Source organism: Nilaparvata lugens, chromosome 3 (assembly GCF_014356525.2).
Source record: "Nilaparvata lugens isolate BPH chromosome 3, ASM1435652v1, whole genome shotgun sequence".
NCBI classification, from domain to species: Eukaryota; Metazoa; Arthropoda; class Insecta; order Hemiptera; family Delphacidae; genus Nilaparvata; species Nilaparvata lugens.
Window position 1 is genome coordinate 86581377 of NC_052506.1, and position 23422 is coordinate 86604798.

General features: G+C 33.0%; 2 protein-coding genes across 2 annotated transcripts; one reads left to right on the top strand and one right to left on the bottom strand.

Moving 5' to 3' along the window:
* Nucleotides 1-410: 410 nt before the first annotated feature.
* Nucleotides 411-6986, top strand: LOC120350618 (odorant receptor 67c-like). Its single transcript, XM_039424906.1, has 5 exons — nucleotides 411-660; nucleotides 2717-2816; nucleotides 3958-4059; nucleotides 4709-4864; nucleotides 6848-6986. The coding sequence occupies exons 1-5, from the start codon at nucleotides 455-457 to the stop codon at nucleotides 6911-6913; spliced, it is 630 nt and encodes a 209-aa protein (XP_039280840.1). The 5' UTR covers nucleotides 411-454; the 3' UTR covers nucleotides 6914-6986.
* Nucleotides 6987-7705: 719 nt separating this feature from the next.
* On the bottom strand, nucleotides 7706-11138 carry LOC120350619 (COMM domain-containing protein 7-like). The gene is made up of 2 exons (XM_039424907.1): nucleotides 10959-11138; nucleotides 7706-8736 (listed from the first exon to the last, which is right to left on the bottom strand). Exons 1-2 carry the CDS (start codon nucleotides 10996-10998, stop codon nucleotides 8558-8560), a joined length of 219 nt encoding a protein of 72 aa, XP_039280841.1. The 5' UTR covers nucleotides 10999-11138; the 3' UTR covers nucleotides 7706-8557.
* Between the last annotated feature and the right edge of the window lie 12284 nt (nucleotides 11139-23422).

Here is a 23422-nt window from a genome sequence, read left to right on the forward strand (position 1 = left end):
CTTGATGAATTTCTTTCAATTGATCCTAGGTATCAAAGCAAGATGGGATATCTTTCAGGCACGCTATCAGTCCATAGAAGATTTGATTGTGTTGGCATTCATGACCACCATATTCTGTGAGACTGGATGGTCTTTCAATAAAATAGTAGCAATGGTAGAGATCACAAATAGCAAACTGTACCCGGATACACAACCACTTTCCGATGCACAACAAAGTATAATTGCAAAAAAGACTGATGACCTAATGGTAATCATCAAAACATTTGCATTCATAGTGATGGGATTCTCATTAATCAACGGGTTCATACCTTTTCTTTATGGTATATTCTTTATATCACGAAAAGATTTGAAGAATGTTTCACAAGAGCAAATACCTATGCCTGTTGAGTGCTGGATACCGTACGAATTGAAAGATGTAATAACTTACATAATCTTTGTCGCGCCTCAAGTATTGATGTTTGCCATGTGCTCTTTCGTCGGCTTCATTTGGTTTGCTCCCTTCATTACATCACTTTTCCACCTGATGAAAGAGATCGATATACTTTGCCTCTCACTCAAAGACATGGACTACTGGTTGAAGGATAAAATTGATTCGAATTATGAGTTTCATCTCAAACAATACTTCAAGGGAGTAATTGAACACCATCAGAATATTTGCAGGTGAGTTTCAAAATTTTAGTAAACCTCTAATATTATACATCACTTCAATATTAGGTATCCTATTATATTAAGCGAGCAATTTCTGTATTTTTATATCTGGTTATTTATATTTATTTATATCTGGTTATTTATGTTCAACGGATCTCGAAAACGGCTCTAACGATTTTCACGAAATTTGGAACATAGTAGGTTTATGATATAAAAATTCGATTGCACTAGGTCTCATCCTTTGGAAAACTCGCTGAACGACATAAAAAGGATAATTACTATTATTTTTCCTTTTTAATTATTATTAAACTTTTATTATTATACTATTATTATTATTATCATCGCTACACCTTTGAACGATTTCCATTCCATCAGACATTTCTAGTGTCATCCCTCGACTCGTAAACCAAGTAAAATTCGGCGGTTTGTGAGGGCATATTGGAAATAGGCACATTTATAATCAGATTAGAAGTGTTGTGAATATTCGTTTGATTATATCATCTTACACTAATCACTAGAATTATTGTTATGTTATATTGATTGATGTTTAAACCTGAATTTGTTATATTGAGCTGTATATATGTGACATGGCCCACTGTACTATTTCAGGTATTTATCGGCTAATAAATATATTTCTATTTCTATCGTTGGAAGAAAACCTTATACCTATTCAAATCCAGGATGAATTATACTGGACCAGGAAACCAATTTTTATATTCATTCACAATATATTCAGGATTTAGAATCAAAGTTGATTGTAAACAACAAATTGCTGATATCAAGTACATGTTTTTTTTTTTTAATTCGTGATATTGTATTTTCACTGTATGATAATAACAATAATATTCGTATGACTTTTATTGGTGTGTAGTTCCTGACGGAAGTTCCACCTCGCCTGAATATATCCTATTATATTAAGCGAGCAATTTCTGTATTTCTATATCTGGTTATTTATATTTATTTATATCGGGTTATTTATGTTCAACGGATCTCGAAAACGGCTCTAACGATTTTCACGAAATTTGGAACATAGTAGGTTTATGATATAAAAATTCGATTGCACTAGGTCTCATCCTTGGGAAAACTCGCTGAACGACATTAAAAGGATAATTCATACTTGGTTGAAACAGCTGAGACTTTCGTCGTGTGTGGATGGTAAAAAAGTAAGTGAGCGAATGAGTATGTGAAAAATAAAAATATCGCATCCCAGAAATTCATAAGATGACGTATAGCCAGCTGTAAAATATGAACACGATCATTTGAAAGAATTGTGTTGTGTCATGGCTTACTCTATCTATAGTAAGCTATGGTTCTGTTTATCAATAAATAAAAATAACGAGGGAAGCTCGGTGCTCCGATATTAATTTATTCATATCAGCAATAAAATATTGTATAATCTTTAGCTGTATTTATACTCAATAGATTTTCACGGTAAAAAACTAGCGGCGCAAGATTTATTAAATTTGATGATTTGCAAACAACAATCATCAACACACTTTTTTCTGTGTATTTCGTATTTCACACGACATGCAGTCAAATATTCAAGTGAATAATCAAAATCAGACTGTTGAAAATGATCTCGAGACGATCGAAAGTATTACAGTCAGTAAGTGAAAGATTTTGATTATTTACTTAAATATTTGACTGCATGTCGTGTGAAATACATAGAAAAAGTGTGTTATTATTACATCGCAGCTCGGAATAGATCGAGAAACCATCACCTTTAATCATCAACAGTCAGGAGAAGTGAAAGACTATGGAATATTACAAAAGTGAAATATAAATTTATAAACTTGGAAGTCCCAATCCTGTAGGAAAAAATCTATTTAAAATTCAAACTACAAATGATAATAGAAAAATTGAAATTGGAATTGAAAAATTGGATTGAATGGATAATTTTTTTATAGAAAGATTTCTGTAATCTTTTTAATCTGTACAGTCAAACTTTGTATAAAAAATAGCGATTTGAAAAAGACTCTGGAACGAAGGTTATAACGGAACGATAAACACGTTCTATGAATTTTATTTCTGAAATGAGACATATAAAATGTATGAACCCTTTTTTCAGAACTGTGCAAGAACTCAACGAAGCTCTATCAGTTTTCCTTTTCCTGTTCAACTGTGTTTGTTGCGCACAAATATGTGTTTCACTCTACAGTTGCTTTGAGGTGAGTTACCAACTTCCGGTGGAAATCTACAACCAACTATGAATGTATTTCAAAAAAATCGTCTCTTTTCTGTATAGGGCTACTTGTAATATGAATAGAAATAAAAATAAAAATCTCAGTACCCTATTTTTTAATATTTAATAATTCAAAAAAGGGGCACTGAGATTTTTATTTTTTTCAAATATCAATAGAGATTTATAAATGGATATAGGTACTGCAATTTCACTTCTCCATCAGTTAATTTGTAAGCAGATGCTGAATAAACCGCTCCAATGTTCAATTAAGAGAACTTTGATTAAAGTCTAAGAGAAGAACATCTTAGGATAAGAATGTGATTTGAAAAAATGGGAATAACGTTACGTTTTGTTAGAGGAAATATCATAAATACTAATTTTCAAGCGACATGGAGGATCTAGTTGGATATTTTCAGTTGATTAAGGAGAGTTGAAACATTTGTGAACTATGCTAGATCAAAAATACGGTAAAGATTTATTCAATTTTAGATTGATCTCTAGAATTATACTTCGTGTAAATCTTCTTCAGACTTGGAGGAATTTGCGGTGCAGAGAAATAGAGGAATATCAGCCAATTGCAGTGATGGATTGAGTCATAGGTGGAAGCGTAGTTGTCAATTTGTCGAATAGAGTCAGGCGAGACTGTTATTGCAGAGAGGAAACTTCCTAAGTTTAACATGAGCGCTTGAAAACTCACTGGAAATTAGAGAACGCTGGCCGGTACAGAACGGCAGAACATAGCAGCCGTTGTATCCCTGCCGCTGTATGCCTTCTCTGCTGCGCATGTCCATCCCAAGTCGGAAGTTAATCTGAACAAAGTATAGTATATTCTTATGTACCTAACTATCAATGTTGAGAAATTGAGATTATTGAATCTGATAGAGTTGCACAAATCCTGTTAAATTTCAATCGTGACTACATGCTAGAAGACCCAATCGGGGAAGCCTTCTTCTCAAAAAAATATTCTCTGATTTTGATTAGATGATTTTGATCATTAAAATTTAACAGGCTTTTGTGCACCGGGCATATAAGTTTCATGTGTAATTAATTTATTATTTTCCATAATAATTATTTATTAAACGTTACATAGCATTTAATGCAAAAATATCATTTCTGATCAATTCCAGATGAGCGATTCCGTATCTCAAATGAAGTACATACTTCTCCTTGGTCCAGTCTTTAGCTGCTTCTATTTTTTCTGTTGGTCTGGTCAGGAGCTCATCAATAAAGTGAGTTTATGATTCATAGTTTTCTTCATATTTTTCTTCAACAAGTCTTTTATTCTGTTGAGCAATTTAAAGCATGCCTTGTATTAAACATGATCACAAGAATACAAAAACTTACCAAATATAACAGAGAAAAGATAGTGAAAACTCTAGATTGTTGTCAAAATATCACTTATTTATTTAAAAAAATCACAAACATGTTTCAACACCAATGGTGTCATCTTCAGTGTGAGAAATTGAAAACTTCAACTTTAAACCTATTCATTATGGATAGGTGTCACAATATCTCACCATCAACAGTATCTGAAGAGAAAAGATAGTATAAGTTGTGAAATCATTGCTATTTTTTCTCTATGCTTATATAGGCTACAAGGGATGTGCAAGTTTAAATGAAGTTGGAGTTGATGTGTTATGTGTTCATTTTACAACTCAAAATAGTTATAATTTGAAACGAACGTTTCTCAATTTGAATCGTACAGCTACTTGACGAGCTTCAATAGAGTCATCCAGCTTTCAATTCATCCCAAGAAGTAATAATTCAATATTCAAGATAGACCTAGTAGACTACTTTTCAACATTATGGATAATTTTTTTAAAAATTATTGATGCTGATACAATCTCGACAATCAATATTGTTATGTTTTGTTTCTAGAACGATCAGCTAGAAAGAGTGATCGCCGATTGCAATTGGATGAACAAGCCGAAGTGGTTCAGAAGTTCTCTTCGTATCATGATTCTCAGGTCGAGTAAACCGTTGCAAATAAAACCTTTCGGATTGTACACTCTCAATTTCAACAACATCATGATGGTGAGTTGTCAATCTAGTTAATTGGACAAATAATTAATTTACATATTTGTGATCATATAAAACATATGATTGGGATGGAACAACAAGCTTTGTCCAAAACTAATATAAATTTTCATAAAATATGATTGGGATGGAACAACAAGCTTTGTCCGAAACTAATATATTTTCAATTTGTAATGAAGAAATTACATAGGGCAAAAAATTATCTGATGAGATTAATGAGCCAACGTAGCCTAGTAGAATAGAGAGTTGCAATGTCAGTCTGATATCGCTACACCTTTGAACGATTCCCATTCAATAATACATTTCTAGTGTCATCCCTCGACTCATAAACCAAGTATAAGTCGGCGGTTTGTGAGGGCATCATTAGAAATAAGCACAGTTATAATCAGATTAGAAGTGTTGTGAATATTCGTCTGATTATATCATCTTACACTAATCACTAGAATTATTGTTATGGTATATTGATTGATGTTTAAAAGTGTATTGTAACCTGAATTCGTTATATTGAGCTGTATAATATATGTGACATTGCCTACTGTACTATTTCAAGTATTTATCGGCTAATAAATATATTTCTATTTCTATCGTTCGAAGAAAACCTCTTATTTAAATCCAGGATGAATTATACTGGACTAGGAAACCAATTTTTATATTCATTCACAATATATTCAGGATTTAGAATCAAAGTTGATTGTAAACAACAAATTACTGATATCAAATACATGTTTTTTTTAATTCGTGATATTGTATTTTCACTGTATGATAATAACAATAATATTCGTATGACTTTTATTGGTGTGTAGTTCCTGACGGAAGTTCTACCTCGCCTGAATATACAGGGTGATTCTTAATTTATGGTAAAATAATTTAATACCATAGTATAGTAGAGTAGGTGATAGTAGAGGTAAAAATAAGAAAAAAAGTTCTCATAAACATATATCCATAGACGCTTCATTAGCGAGCTATACAGAGTGAAAGATTTCGCCCGGAATTCAGCTCCTCTGGTGAAATACACCGATTCTGAATTGTTTGGGGACTAGTTTTTGAAAAACTTATGGAGGATTCAAATGGAAAAATATCTGCAAAATTGAATAAAACTAGTCTGCAAGCTGTAGTGTGAGTAGTTTTTGAGAAAAAAGTTGAAATATGCAAAAAAATCTAAGTAGAAAAACACAGACTTCTACGTTTTATGCCCAATAACTTTCTTTAATGACCAGTAAACAAATAATTTTTCGCAATAAAAATTGTAGAGAATTTAATTCTGAAAAGAATATTATGTAAGCTGTGTGAACCAAATTTAAATAAAAGTTAAATAAAATGTATTCTTATGTAGTACATTACACCACAAAAATTTGCTGTTTTATGAGGAGAGAACTAATAACTCATAGGTTGTAGCTGATTGCAAATAAAATATTCGGTTTTTTATGAAAGTTTTATTTCTATATGAAAGTAACATATCTAAATGACATTAAACTTATACCAAAATCCACCATAAGTTTTTCAAAAACTAGTCCCCAAACAGTTCAGCATCGGTGTATTTCACCAGATGAACTGAATTACGGGCGAAATCGTTCACCCTGTATAGCTCGCTAATGAAGCGTTTATGGATATAGAAACTTTTATAAGAACTTATTCTTATTTTTACCTTTATTATCACGTATTAAATTATTTTACCATAATTGAGATTCATCCTGTATATCATTTAAGCCGTAAATTGGCCTTACGACTGTCATACTTCAGTTGGGACCGACAGTTTGACTGTATGATAATCGTGTATTACTGTATTTGTGAAGGAGACACAAGGGGTGACCTGCTGTCTTCAGAAAAAAATAATAGATGTAATGAAACTCACAAGTTTTTCAACTACTATAATTTTATACAAAGGGATAGAGATAACGCTTTCATCTCAATTTAATTCTGATTTTGAATCTGGAATACTGTAGAAACATAACAATCTGTTGAATAATAAACATTTTACAGGTTTGTCGAGCTGCTTATTCATTTTTCAACTTTATGCACAAAGTTCAAATGAAATCCATATCTTGAATAACCAAGGAAAGGGGAAATTTATCGACATTTTTAGGCAATATGTAGGGGGCACTCTTCACAAACTCAAATTCATGAGTCACAACTATATTTCTAATATACACATTGAATTATGATGAGTGATTTATTTCTGAACATCCTCAACATATCTGAACCTTCCTCATTCCTTTCAAACATTGTAAGAATTATCATTTAATCGACATCTAGGAATTTAAATTAAATTAAGTTTTGAAGTCTTACTGATCAGTCGATTTTCTAAGGTCATCAATGTTGTTTAAACAGCAGAGAATATCGATGTGTTGATGAAATTGTGGATAGAAAGTTCGGTGATAGAAAAAAAGCATAAAATGTGAATAAAATTAGATTGAAATTAGTTTTTTCTTTTGGTTGCCATGGGAAAATTTGTAATGTGAAATTTTCAGTTCTATGTGAACTTCAGTTAAATGTGAATTTGTGTTTAAAAATAGTTTTCTTGTGTTTAAACTTTATAAAATAAAAACTCAGGAAGTTAAAGTGTAATTTCTAGTGAGAAAACATGAAGAACCGAATACATAACCTATTAACTTGAGTGTTGATAGGAAATGAAATTGGGTAATACGGCAAGGCACAACATCCAAAAGGATTTCTCTGCCGATAAAAGCCATAAGAATAAATAAATAAATATTCAAATGATACATCGAATCATGGATGTTGAATCCAAAATGAAATTTTCAATACTTGGTCGTTTTCTCAAGAATTAATTTACTAAAAACTAGGAAAATGGCTTTCATAGAAGAAATCAATAAAATAAAACAGTGTGTAGAGCGGTTTTTATATCAACTCAAGATATAATTCAATATTTTCACAGAGATCAGTGAGATATTTTTAAAATATCAATTCAACTAAATGTTGAGCTAATAATTTATAATAGAGATTTAAGGCAATATGACTCCGCAGAAGTCTTCGGGGTGATTTACAGAATCTAATTGGGATTTTCGTTTAATAATAATTAATAAATAATAATTTGTAAGTTTTCCTATGGAATGTAACTTTTAGAATCTTATAAAGAATATTCAATATTTTATAATTGATTACTTTTAGTAATAATTTATTTGAATAATGTCAATACGCATAATGATTCATAAATTTGCGTGGTACTTCAATTATTTGATTTAAAATATACTTGTTTACCTAAGTATTGAAGAGCGTAAACTGTATTTTGAAAAGTGAAAGTGACATAACCAACATTTTGATTTGGACAGTATGGTATAAATTGGAAATGGGAAAGTTTTGGGCATGAGCCTGTTGTGCCTTTCCTCATGTTAAGTATTTGTAAACAATGTGATAAATAAAATAAATAAATAAATGGGATACGATACGATCTCACAATAACTTAATTTGGAATGACTTCCATTTACTTGGTGGTTTTCTCAAGAATTAATTACTGAAAAAATTACTAATATAGCACAGTAAATGTTATTCTTCTGCTTAATACAGTACCTAATGATTGAGCTGTACTACGATTCGCATTGTAGCATGTATTTACAATAATGATGGTAAAATACTCACAGTAGGCCTATCTTTTTCATAATTCCGAAAACCAATGCGGTCAAGCTTTGAAAGGACTCGATGTTGTTCTTTCAATGAGAATAACTTATTATACTGTCACGGTAAAAAGTCCAAGCTATTTTTCGCCTTTTCCAACTGATGTAGGAAGCTGTAGAACTGGGATAAACTCATTTCCATGTGTACAGCTCTTTGACTTCCATCTTCCGATTCGACATTCAGTTTGAGGTAGAAGAAGGTCTTGCCAACTTGCTCTTTGTTACTGCAGGCAGCAGTCACTGTAAAATGAAATTTATGAAACAGTACTGCGGATGTAAAGTGTTCCAGATAGAAAATGATCATTGAATAAAATAAAATTATTGCATTTATGAATCGATACTGAGGATGTTAAGTGTTCTAAATAAAATTACTGAACTGATGGGAAATTGAATTAGCTTTTGATATTTTCAAGCACATACTTGATTGAGGACATCAAGGACAATTCCACTCTTCAAAAAAGGTGATCCTGATGAATTAGCAAATCTCAGGCCAATAATTCCGGGCCAGTCTCAATAATTCCGATATTTGGCAACCTCATAGAATCAGTGATGTATGTTCAGTTGTCAGGGTATTTTGAGAGTAATGCCATCTTCCAACCTCACCAGAATGAGCTCCGTCAGGGGAGATCAACCACAGGAGCAGTGCATTATCTATAGTGAGGTCCACGTTATAATGGCAGTGTGTGATCTGCAATGGTGCTGTTATCCTTGCCTATCGTTTAACAAAGCAGATAGCGCTATCTCTTTCACGCATTGCGATGTTGCCACATCGTTTATCAACAATGTAGAAATTCAACTAATTGATAAAATATATAATCTCAATCATAAAAATTCATTATTACATCTTTTAAAAATATATTTTATTGACAAAAAATATGATTAACCATTTTCAACAATAATGAACAGTTAAATTCATCAGATATACCAGTATCAGCTGTTTGGGTGGCAAGGCTGAGATCTGGCAATCTTGTTTTACTGCCATTATAACGTGGACCTCACTATAGTGGAGTCAGTACTTTGAGCAATGGAAAACAAGCAGTCATTCTCCGTTACTTTATGTGATTTGACCAAAGCGTTAGACTGTGTCTCGCATGACATACTGCTGGGTGAGATGAAGAGGTATGGATATATGGAGTTCCCCTGAGAAACATGAAGGATTATCTCTCCGATAGAAGACAGGTGACATCAGTGGATGATGAGGAATTACATTCCAAAAAGGTGATCGATCTATGGAGTGTCACAAGGATTGATTCTTGCTCACCCTGACCAGCAAGATACAAGTGCCTTTGTGGGTGGTGAAGCCCTGGCCCTCACAATGTGCGACCTGAGTAAGTCTTTTCATTACGTGCCACACGAATTACTCATCAAAAAACTAAAAATGTATGGAATGAAAGGGACCGTGCTGAAAATAATTTAAAACCAATTGCAAATAGAATGCAAGCTATTTCAATAAAGGGAGCCACTTCGAGAATCAGGGGAGTAGAACATGGTGTTCCACAGGGTTCAGTGTTGGGACCCTTGCTGTTTATTCTTCTCATGAATGATTTCACGGCAAACGAGGAAGCAGTGATTTTCGCAGACAACACTACAATAACAGCTGGGGGTCCAACAAGTGATGAGAAGAGGTGAAATCCACAGCCACAATACGCACGGAGCTGCAGACCTTTAGACATCCCACACAAAACTGAGCAGCACCTACAACAGCTATCCAGCAGCAGCCATTCGGATGTTCAACAGTCTACCCAGTGAAGTGAGAAATTTACCACGAGATAAATAGCAGAGCACAGTGAAGCAGAAGCTGAACGACAGGCCACTCTACTCATTTGCTGAGCTTGAGGATGAGCCCCTTTTTGAAGCAGTTCAACTCCAACGACTAGCCAAAATGGTTACCAACCAACTTTGTTCGTGACACTCTATCTGAAGTCCCCAGTCTTCGACAACGACAAGTATCAAGTATTCTTGGTTCTCTGCTTGTATTCATCAATAACTTCAAGGAAGCAGCTGGCATGATGTATAATTTACTGGTCATGGTGACATTTTTGATGCGGAAACTGAAGCGACATGTGTCTGCCAACTACTTTATTTCAGCCTATGTTCCATAGCCATATAAACTATGGCATAGGACTATGGACCACGCAGGAAGTTGTAAAAGGATTCTCCTTTTAAAGAAGAAAGTTCTCCGTGTAATCAGCTGTTTTTCTATTCTACAGTTCTGTCAATGTGTTAACGGTATAGTTTATGAATAGCATGTTTAACAACGTCTAGAGAATACGATGTTGTTGAGTTGACTAATATTTTTTTTTTGATAAAGAAATCGGGGCAAGTTATGATAGCTTTAGACCTGCTTGACAAGGGAGGGGTGATTGTGGTTTTACAAAATTTTTACGCATATAAAATTTTAAAGCAAAGTTTAAATTGATTCAACATTAAACAACTTTTAAAAAATAAGAAAAGATACTAACCTCCAAATTGCCAATCCATATCTTTGACTATTTCTGGCATTTCAATATTTCTGTAGACCAGTAAATTGAATCAGAAAATAATAAATAGATGATAAAATAAGTAATAAATTTAGTTTAATTGAATAATTTTGAAAGTGTTTTAAACAATTAACTATAGTTTAATAATAAATTTATGTTTGTTGTCAAAGACCTTGAAGAGATATCTTGCATCTTTAAGGTCTTTGTTTGTTGTTGTTAACATAACCTAAAATTAACCGAGCTTCCCCCCACCATCACTACTTGTGACAACGCTCTCTCACGAGAAAATTGAATCATAATGCGCCGGCGCTAATATTCTTCAACGCTCCACGTGGGCTTCTTGTAAAATAACATAGGTACATGTCAAAAAATCTTGTTTATAGTGAGGTCCACTTTATAATGGCAGTGGATAGGAGAATAGCGATGCCGATTCTCTGCATTAATTAATTTGATTTCTACACTGTCAAAATCATAATTGGCATCGTTGTGAACCTAGAAAAGGATAGTACCACCGGCAATGTCGAATGATAGACAAGGATAGCAAAACCAAAGTTGATCAAATACTGTCATTATAACGTGGACCTTACTATATTTATGACAGATTCATATTGATTAATTAAATTTATTCATAAAATCAAGAATAAGATATCGTGATTCTGAATTTTAAAATATAATAAATGTTGTAGGAATCTGGATTACGGGGTACTTTTGTTACACTCATTATAATAATTATTAAACATGACAGTTAGAAGTACTATATACTGTTTGTAAAATTTATTTGAACATCAGGATAAGAATTATCAAATAATAATAATACATCATTTCATAAAATCACATTCAATCCAATCCTGGATACTCTCCAGTATTGTATTGGATGAGTGTATGTGAGGGCCGGCGTAAGGACTGCGTCCTAAATCCGCTCTCTTGGGATTTAAACGAAGGCAACAATTCAGCTACTAATTTGTTAGTACTTAACTTCTACCAATTGATGTGGAGATTTGGATAGACTAAATATTAATAATAAAAAATATTAAAATAGACTAAATAATTTAATTAGTCCAGTCACTATACACATTGGTGCATGCAATTTATATTGTAGTTCTGATTTTCTAATATATTATTTGGGTACATAAGAGAAGTCCAGAACCAATTTCTTTATGCAAAATTTCCTTGTGCTAGATACAGAGTGGCCCAAAAACCTCGTATTTTCGGCTCATTTTCGAGTTTTCAGCTATTTCCACAAAAAATGGCCAATTTGCACATCCTCACTTGATTTTGAAATTTTATCAGCTCTCAGATTGTAGAGCACAAAAATACGCCTAGAGGGATTTTGAATTATACATCTAAATGTTAACAATCGGAAGATATTGTTGATCAAAAACTAAAATTCTTTAAAATTGATTTTTCCTTCAAATTTCACTCATTTTTGAAAAATCATAACTCAGTACTCATTGGAGATAGAGAGTTCCGAAAGATCTCATTTTATTGAGAATTTTATGATATAAGAAAAGGCGAGAGCAAATTTTTCTGTCCGATTACGAGATTTGGCAGAAATAGTTGAAAACTCGAAAATGAGCCGAAAGTACGAGGTTTTTGGGCCACCCTTTATCTAGTACAAGGAAATTTTACATCAAGAAATTGGTTCTGGACTTCTCTTATGTACCCAAATAATATATTAGAAAATCAGAAATACAATATAAATTGCAAGCACACCCCCTTTTTTATGTCTATATTGACTGGACTAAATGCTAATCCTGATTAAATTTTGAAATAAATAGGGAGTAATTTGAACAGTTCACATTAATAAAAAGCCTGCTGCTTGTATTTTCCTAATTTTCATTAATTCATTAGTTGAATATTCCTTACAAAAATTAAAATTCCGCTAAAGTTTGTAATGAATGCAATATAATAGAATAATGTCATTTCCACATAATTTATACCAATATTGTCATAACACATGTATAACAATGTAATTGAGCACAATAAATATAAAATGTGAGATTGACGGTATATATTTAATTCATACCCTAATATGGAAAGCTTCACAATACTCATTTCAAGTGTAAAAGTAAAATATTGTATTTCTTTTTAACCAGCTTCAATACAAGATGAACTGAAGTTTCAACTTTATCTCAATCAGTTTAGAATTGAGTCAATCAGACTTTTCCAATTGAATTCCAATAAGAAAACACCCTACCAACTTTTAATAGCTATTACTACTTGAAAGTCATTAGTAAAGTTTGTCGAACTATTCTACTGATGCAAAGCTGAGTAGGGTAAAGTTGAAATCAAAATACTGCAACAGTGAGATCTACTCTAAACTGTCAGCATTCCTTATAAATAACACCAAGGCAACCTATCTAAACAATACTGACAGAATTATGTGAATCGCACCATAGCATTCATTATACAGTGATCAATCTTCATAAATAGCACCAAGAAAACCCATTCAAACAATACTGACCGTTTAATGTGGATCGCACCTTAGATGAACCAGTAGAATAGAGGCGAGTACAATTCAATAGTTGAGTGTGTTAAAGTTGTAAGCGCCATTTCAGGTAAATCACTTGTTAATGTGAAATTAAAAGATATTGTCAATTCCACATAATTTATTTCAGTCCAAACTAAAGTGCGAGATAAATTACTTTTAACACGGCTCTTTCTCGAAGACGGAGAGGTCCGATGCTCTATCCTCCACTAATCACTCCCACTACCTAGCAGCATTCTCCTTCTTTTGTGTTTGAGTGAGAGAGCTTTGTAACGCGACGCGGCAACACTCCCCTCCATCTATTGCTGGCAATGATCCAAGTAGTGTACTGGTCAGCAGGTATATTGGTTTGTGTATGTTACAGAGATGTTTTCATCATAAGAACATGAAGCAAAATGACACGGCACATCCAATTGTGCGCAGGTTGTCCGTCTGTGTCCACGCTACAAACTGTGAAGGGAGAAATGGGTTTCTCCTCTTCATGTTAAAAGTAATTTATCTCGCACTTTGGCACTTAGTTTCCATGCACTTGGCATCATCATCAGTGGTAGACTCTAAGATGATGTCAAGTGCTTTGAAACTAGTTTGGACTCAAATAAATTATGTGAAATTGACAATATCTTTCCATTTCACCTTAATATGGGGGAAATTCCACATCGTCTCTGTGATAAGTGTTAAATCACTTGCTCATAACAAGCAAATCACTTGTAAACTTGTAGAGATTCATTGTAACTACAAGTTTACAATTCTGATTTTGTGAAACGCTTGTAATCAGCTGTTCTCCAAAACCATGGTTGGCAACAAGACTTGACATGGTTGGCAAAATATAATGCGCCTATTCCTACCTTAGACTCATTCTCGCACACAGGCATCCAGTGATGCCTCTGCAAGAGTAAGCATTTCTTAACATATATTTGTGTATCTGCTGTCATTTCTGTGGTGCTGAGAATGTATTGTAAAGTGTATTCTTATTACTTTCCATGATCAATTATCATAGGTAAGGAAAGTATTGCTTTCCGGAAAAAATTAAGGCACCCCAATTTCTAAACGTTTGAAGGTACCCTGAGTCTAAAAAACTGGATTTTGGGTAATGGTCTGTATGAGTGTATGTGCGTCTGTGTACACGATATCTCATCTCCCAATTAACGGAATGACTTGAAATTCAGAACTCAAGGTCCTTACACTCTAAGGATCCGACACGAACAATTTCGATCAAATGCAATTCAAGATGGCGGCTAAAATGTTGTCAAAAACAGGGTTTTTCGCAATTTTCTCGAAAATGGCTCCAACGATTTTAATCAAATTTATACCTAATATCTTTATATTGATAAGCTCTATCAACTGCCACTAGTCCCATATCTGTAAAAATTTTAGGAGCTCCACCCCATCTATGCAGTTTGATTTCAGATTCCTAATTATCAGACTTCAGATACAATTTAAACAAAAAAAATCAAGTGGAAAAGATTAAGTAAGAAAATCTCTACAATTAATGTTCAGTAACATTTTCACCTAAAATTGAAAATAAGCTCGAAATTCGAGAAAATGTGATTATTCAATTGCAAACTGTTGGCAACTGTTGATTCTATTAAATCATTCACTATGAAGAGATAGCAGACCTAGTACGTCTCCAGCGTTATTGTCCTGTCACCAGCTGGCTCAGATCTTTGTTTATAAGTAGACTTGAGATGCGCGTGGACACTAGCGTCAGGTGATAACGGCAAGGAAAGTTGTATGAGTGCGCTGCACCAGATTTTTCCGGTATGCAATCCACAAGTTGACATGTTTTGATGCGAACAAACGAGCACACGACCAAACACAACCCTACTCTCTCTTATTATGTAGAAGATTATCCAATTTAAATAAAAAATGTGTACCGAACAGACTAATGCTCGCTAATGCTCCTTCCATGTTAGTCGGGAGTTGGGAGAAGAGAAGATTAGAGAATTACATTGATTGAAGTATGGAATCATCGTGTAAGAAGGTACTCTAAATCACAATGATCCTCCAAAAAAATAATACAGGTAATTAAATTGTACTTAGACTTAGTAAGTAACGGTTTAGTGCCCTTTACATCCAAACATTTGCACAGAACTCTGGCGAGAGGCAGCACCTATGAAGTCAGTTAAAGTGATATATTCTGTATCAATATTGCATTGAAATTTATTTTGTAAGCTCTCCAAGCAACAAAGAAGGTTTCTCGATAGTAAAATTTTCAAAACTCATCTTCAAATTTGATGAAAAAGAGTGATCAAAGTTGTAGTAACGAAAAATCGAGTAGAGAAAAGCTTAATGTAGTTGTAGAGTGTGACGCTAGACGGCGCTGGCAGCAAACATGATACAAACCACCGTGATACTGTATCATTCGACATGCAACAGAATGGGTGGGTATAAACTGTTCGACTGGAGAGCTGGTCGACAGTCAAAAATGTAAACAAAAAAAAAACTTGAGTGGAACGATAGGATCGTTCCACGTTTCCACTCTGTAAAAGCTTTACCACAGTGGCTTTACAAGTTACACTTCACGGTTTAAAGGTTATGTTACTGTTTATTGCTTACATGCTTAATCAAAGGTAACTGATTTAAAACTTAACATACTTATATGAAAATAATTTAAAACAATATATATTTAATACGTTACGTACAGCTAGCTAAAAGAAAAGTTTGAATCATTTTCACATTTATTTGTATTAATGTATAAAATAAATTATGTAGAAGATTATTTAGATAGGCTGTATGTATTGTAGCTACAATAATAAAGTAGATTCTTTGTTAGTAGTACAGCAACTTAAAATAATTTATTATGAATTAAAAATGTAGGCCCATTATGGAAACTAATCACTAACCTAATCACCGGTTTCACTTTGTTAAAACATTATTATTCTAGTACATTCTTATCAGTAATAATTGCATTGCTTATCTTGTTATAAACTTCACAAAATTTCAATTAGATGTACTTTGTGTAATTTTTGAAATGCAATAATGCACTTCAAAACGCTGTTTTTAGCCTTATCTTTGGCGTAATTTTAATAGGCAATGTTAGCGGTATTTGGAAACATTGCATTATTAAAAAAAAACTGGAAGAATAGGTAAAGAATGAAATCGGGTAATAGCAATATTCTATTTTTACTAAAATGATTATTACAGACAGATGATTTGTTACAATGTTATTTTTCTCATATTTGTTTGATAAATTTTATATTAATAATCTCTAATTAATGTTAGTTGCACAGAAGCCGGCTAAATTTTAACCGTGATTAATTTCACGAGAACCAATCAGAAAAGGCATTTTTTATAAGACGGTTTGTCTGATAGGCTCTCCTGGAATTAATCACGATTAAAATTTAACCGGCTTTTGGCACTTAGTCATGATTTAACAATGAAACAGACAATCCTTTTTCATGTATTGTTGTGATTGAATGGAATTCAGTTTACTCAGTGGATAAGTTATTATTTAAAGGTATTTTATATTGTATTAATTCAACATTGTGTTTGTAAAAGCTCTTGATTTAATAAAAGCATTATTATTGTTATTAAATGGTTATTTTTTATCACGGCTAAGTATTAGCTAAAATCAGGTTGAATTGATTATAAATGTGTAGGTATTACCAGACTTGTAATAATCTATACCTTTTTAAATTTCAAGAAAGTATCAATTGTAATAATTGAGAATAGACATTTGTATTTTAGAAGTTATCACATCATATTGATCATGTAATATTAAGAATAGTAAATTGTATTTGAGAAAGTATGAATTCAATTTGAGATGCGGTAATAAGATTTGTTAGTCAGAAGTTTTTGTTTTAATTAAGAAATCTGATTTGAAATCCAGTTGATCTTGTTCATGAATTAAAATTCATGCAAAGAATGCAAGTATGGAATATGACGTTGGACAAGTGGATTATTTTCTAATCTTCAATTAACAACTTCCCAAGTAACTTACATCTTACTATTTCTCAATTACAATTCACAATTCCTAATTACAATTGACAGCTTCCCAAATAAAATTCAAAATTTGTAAAAATATTCATTTTCAAAAGGGTAAAAATATGATATTCAAAGTTAAATATACCGTATCTCTACCAATAAGAGTCAATCATAGGTACGGTATTGGAAACTATGAGCCGAATCTGCAATAACTGGATCTGAATAAACTACTTGACTTGCCAGATTAGACATCCTATGTGTAATGAAAGTTTCATCCTAAATGAAAGACAACTCCATAATTCATATCAGAAATATTCTTAGTAATATTTAAGACAGTTTTGCTACTATTTGGTGGTATCCGTTGGAAGGCTTTTCAGTGGCTAGCTAAAGCTGCGTCTACACCAAAGTTATTAACAAAATGTTTATTTTTCCTTCCTCATAGATTCTATTAGATTGAACATACTGTAGCTTATCATACAAATGATGTGCCTATGTGTTTGTCAAGATCCGTTTAATCTAATAGAATCTATAAGGACGGAAAAATAAACATTTTGTTAATAACTTTGGTATAAACGCAGCTTTAGAAGACCGACCGAGGTGATTATTGATAAACAAGTCATACGGTGATCAAACTAGAAAGATTTCTAGGCCTTTGAAGCACTTGACGAGCCAATCCTGTTAATTTATCAATCAATAATATTGATTATTTATTATTTTACAAAGGCGACTTTGTAGAAGTATTGTAAGCCTAGGTGATGATGATGGGATGAATGATAATACAATGAAGGTGGAGTTATGAATGAATAAAAATGATAGGTTATGCTATCCTCTTGAATTGATTTGAGTTATTTTTTCAATCCAGAAATAAAACTAAAAATTTTTATTTGATTAAAAACCGAATATAATAGAATGATGACATTCAATAAACTCTCAAAACTTGAAGATATTGAGTTATTAAGAAAAAATTTGAACCAGAAATAAACCACAAACTAATTATGACATTTTTTTCAAATCGGGCAACTTGAAAAACTTTTGTATTTCAGAAAAATAAGAGTTTTTTTAAATAAATATCCTTATTTACAATATTGACTATTCAATGGGTAAACTTATTCAAAGTTCCTTCTTTAGGGAGTGTCTCACATCTTCGAGTGCATATTCCTACCAGACAAACAGAAACAAAAGTAGGACATTGTGATGTTCATGAACATGGGACGTTGTCACAGCATTGCGTTTACATTGCAGGCTGATACACAGGCAGTCGAGTCATAAATAAACATGACCTAATAAATTGTATTTTATTTGGTTCAAAGGTAAAAGAAAATGTGTGGGAGTTTATGTTTTGGCTTTTAAATGGCAATATGTTACTGCTGGCAAGCAGCTGGAGCAAATAATTGAAAATGCACGTCCACGATATAGAATCAATGTGTCTAAAAGCTACTTCAAGTTTTGGTTGTACAATAAAAATTCTAACAAGTTTTTATCGAACGTCCAAAGTCTAACTACACACACATCAATTTTTGAATGAATAATTTTTTTTCGTCCTTATAAACTCTACCAGGAGCTTGACAAACTCATGATCACATCATAATATATGTTTGTCAAATTTTGTTCAATTTAATCAAATTTATTAAGATGGCATAAAAAAGTTCAAAAATTGATGTGTGTGTTACTAGACTTAAGACTTATTCACACAACATATTCCCAAACTTTCATAATAATTTATTGGTCTAGTAGTTTCTCAATCACATATAAACACTCATTTGTCTTTTTCTTTAGGGCTTTTTGTAATATAAATAGAAATACAAATCTCAGTACTCTTTTAAATTATTTTATCACAACATGATTCGTACATTAAATGCCATTTTCAAGTCTGAAACATTCAGATTCATTTTCAAACTTGAAAATGGTATTTAATATCTGAATCATGTTGTGATAAAATAATTTAAAAGGGTACTGAGGTTTGTATTTCAATCTATATTTAAACATTCATTTATATTTTTCATTTTTATATTTTATCCAAGTTGTATTATAATTATTGTGTGATTAAAAAATAAAGTGATAGATTTTATAAATTAAATAGTAAGCACTATTATTCACATTAGTCCAATCATATTTTCTTATGACTCTCAATCTATTTCTTGAATATTCCAATGCTGTCTGCTGTACATTATAATTTTTATAACTTTAGTCGAGTCAGATCTGTAATGCAGGAGGAGTAGGTGGGCGAGGAGGAGGAGGAAGAGGAGGAGGAGGCGAAGGAGAAGGTAGAAGAGGGAGAGGAGGAGTTGAGGAGGAGGGGGAATAGTTGGAGGAGGAGAAAGAGTAGGGTGAGGAGGAGGAAGAGAAGGGTGGGGAGGAGTAGGTGGGGGAGAAGGAGGGGTTGATGAGGAGGTGAAGGAGGAGTAGTTGGGGGAGGAGGAGGAGTAGGTGGAGGGTTGAGGAGGTGATGGAGGAGGTCAAGGAGGAGAAGGAGTAGGAGGAGGAGGAGGAAGCTTGAGTTACTATTCATCTCAAGTTTATAAACACTTCAAAGACTTCATATAGAATATTTATATATGGTTTAGTTTATAATAAAGGTTTGTGTTAAAGTTGGTGTCGTGTGAAAAGAGGTTTGAGCAAACTTGGCTCAAAGCCTTATTGTAATAAACCACTATCACAATAAACCTCGGTTTAGGACTATGATTTGAAATCCATATGTGATATGAATTTGGATTTAACCTACCACATTGTGATGTATTATTATTTTGAAATTGATCAGCTGACTAGTAGTTCAATGAACAGTAGACCTCGCGCAGTTCAAAACCACAGCCTCTTGTAATACTGTCCATCAGAGTGAATTATGTCCTGTCCTTACGTGTCCGTGTCCGTGTAGTTATATAATAATTATAGTTTTACAATTAAAAAGGAAAACAGAAGAAAATAATAACGAACTTAATTAAATATTCTCAACGATTCAGTATAACTAATAAGATTAGAAGAGAACAGTATTTTAGTTAGATTCAGGTAAGTTAGTGAAGGGGTATGAAAAATATGTTTATACAAAGAAATAAGAAACAGTTGAAAGAAGAAAGAGTTGGTAGAGCTCAAAAATAATAATTTAATCATCAATTGAGCAGCATAATTTTTCACAAGATTTTTTTCACCAAGAAGTCTTTTTCTATTGCATGGAACATGGCAATTTTTCAAATTGCTGAAATCTGGCATGAATATTATTATTTAGAATTCCATATAATAAATTAAATGCTCTTAAGCTGCGTTTACACCAAAGTTATTAACAATATCTTGATAACTTAATCCTTATAGATTTCATCAGATTGAACATAACTTATCATAGTTACACATGATGATCATATGAGTTTGTCAAGTTCCGTTCAATCTAATAGAATCTATAAGGATTGAGTTATTAGCATTTTGTTAACAACTTTGGTGTAAACGTGGCTTAAAGGATTTTCTGGTTTTTAAGTCTTGGACTTCAAATGTTGACCTCGAAGTTTCAGTGGAAAAGGATATTGGACAAAATGTTTCATACTTTTTCAAATAAAGATAACACAATAACCTTCCTGAATTTATTAAAAATCAATAAGAAGTCCTGAAGTCGGATAAAGAATATTATTTGCTAGTAGCAGTCACCGTGTCGAACTTAATATCTCTGCAAAATTTCATGACCATTGGTCGAACGGTCTAGGAGGAGTATCCCAACAAATAATAACAATTTCATGTATAAGAGCTTTGCTCACCTTCGGCTCGCTCAGAAATTAGAAATGGAAAATAAAAATTTACATGGATAAGGCGGAGCACCTGCAATTCTTAAGGTGCGTACAGATATACGCGCAGCGAACATGAGCAATTCACTTTTAATCAGCTAATAATAATAATAATAATGTCGAGTTACCTGGCTGGCTCAGGTCTGGTGACAGAGTTTTCAGGTCGCAACTGATCAATTTCAGGGCCTCTGACATGACCTAACGACTGCTTTTTAGGCAGCCGGGACCGATGACTTAACGTGTCCATCCGAAACAGCTGATGCCAAGCTTTTTATATCTGTATCTTTCTGTTTCTGTGAAAATACAGATATAGTCAGCTGATTAAAAGTGAATTGTTCATGTTCGCGGCGCGTATATCTGTACGCACCTTCACAGATATGGCACTTGTGGCAGGTGATGATCTTACCAATGTCAATTTATATTATGAGCTTGATCAAAATTGTTGGAGTGGTTTTTGAGAAAACCGCGGTTTTTTATATAATTTTGATAGAACTTTGAATCGCAACTATTATAAATGCTGAATAAATGCTATATTTTATGTTGAATTCATCTGAATGCAGGTACTGCTGGTGGCGGACATACAGAGATTTTTACAAGTGCATCCTTCTTCTTTCTCCATTCCTCAACATTGTCACCAACTGTCGGCTTTCTTTCTACAAAATTCTTGGGAACCCTTCTATTGAAAATCTTTGAAATAATGTAGACTGTTTCAAATAGAAAAATATTAGCTATGGTACATTAGTATATGGTTGGTTGGATTCAGAGACAGAATTCTTTCAGACGTATGCCCCTTATTAGCGTCTGTGCTCATATTGTTGCATTAGTGCGCCAAAAGTCATCTTTATCGTTGTGGACACTGACGAATTTATTAACCTGCTTGGCCTTCCCCAACACTGTCCACAAGACAACATTGATTAGCATGACCATGCTCGTAGCACGGAGTGCCCTTTCTACTTTTTTGTTTGAAGAGTAGGGTATTCATTTCGGCGCCATTCGCTCTATGTCTGCTTCTCTTTATTCGAGACCATGACATGTGACTTGTATCTCCATTATGGCATTTGTTTTTGACATCTTCACCCATCGACTAGCCGGTCTCACGTCAGCCTATATATATATATATTATTATAAAGCCCACTTTCGATGTATATATTATGTTTCAACTATTCAGGTTATTAAACCACGTGAAAAAACTCATTCCTGGTGAATTTCTCAATCGATATTATTATGAAGAAAATTTTCTGCAGTCAATATTATATTTCACTCACACTCATTTATAGAAGTACAGATAATTGTAATAATAAGCATATTTTAATACTCTGTTTAGAGGTAGATAATATTCTTCAATGTTGAATAGTCATAATGCTATATTATAATGCTGTAATTAAGCCTATTGAAGAATAACAAGATTACAGACACTATTGGTCAGTGTGAAGTTAGCAGAACATTTGTCAGAAGTACATTAGAAAACGATAGTTCTGGATGCAGACACAATAGTTCTATAGTTCCTGATAGATATGAGCAATAGTTCCATTGATATAATGGAAAAAAATGATTTTGAAAGAATGCACTGCCAACTTCTAATAAAAATCCTATTCACCTCAGCAGTACACGTAGAAACGCTTTCATGACTGTTACAATAGGAGATATGAATGTATAAGAAGCCACTTACATGACTGGTGGGTTCCAATCTATTAGTCTATACCCTATTATAAGCTAAAATCTTATCTATTATAAGCTAAACTAACGATCTATACAGTTTTCAACCAATTCCATTGATTAATGTGGTCTGTGGCTGGGGTATGAAGTTGGCCCGGACGAAAATTTGAAACTTCCAAATTTGATATTTAGAAACCTAAATAAATGTCAAATTTTTCAAAACAAACCTAAACTAACGCTAAACTAACGATCTAGACTATTTTCAACTAATTTTATGAAAATTCCCAGGCTGGTGTGAAGTTGGCCCGGAAAATTTGAAGTTTCCAAAAATTTGGTATTCAGAAACCTAAACAAACGTCAAATTTGTCAAAACAAACTTAAACCAACGATCTAGACTATTTTCAACTAATTTTGTGAAAATTTCCAGGCTAGTGTGAAGTTGGCCCGGAAAAATTGAAACTTTCAAATTTGGTATTTAGAAACCCAAACAAACGTCAAATTTGTTAAAACAAACCTAAACTAACGCTAAACTATAATGATTTATAACACTTTCATTGAGAGGGCTGACATCATCCGGGCCAACTTCGCAGACGTGCTAACTTCTGTTGAGAGCG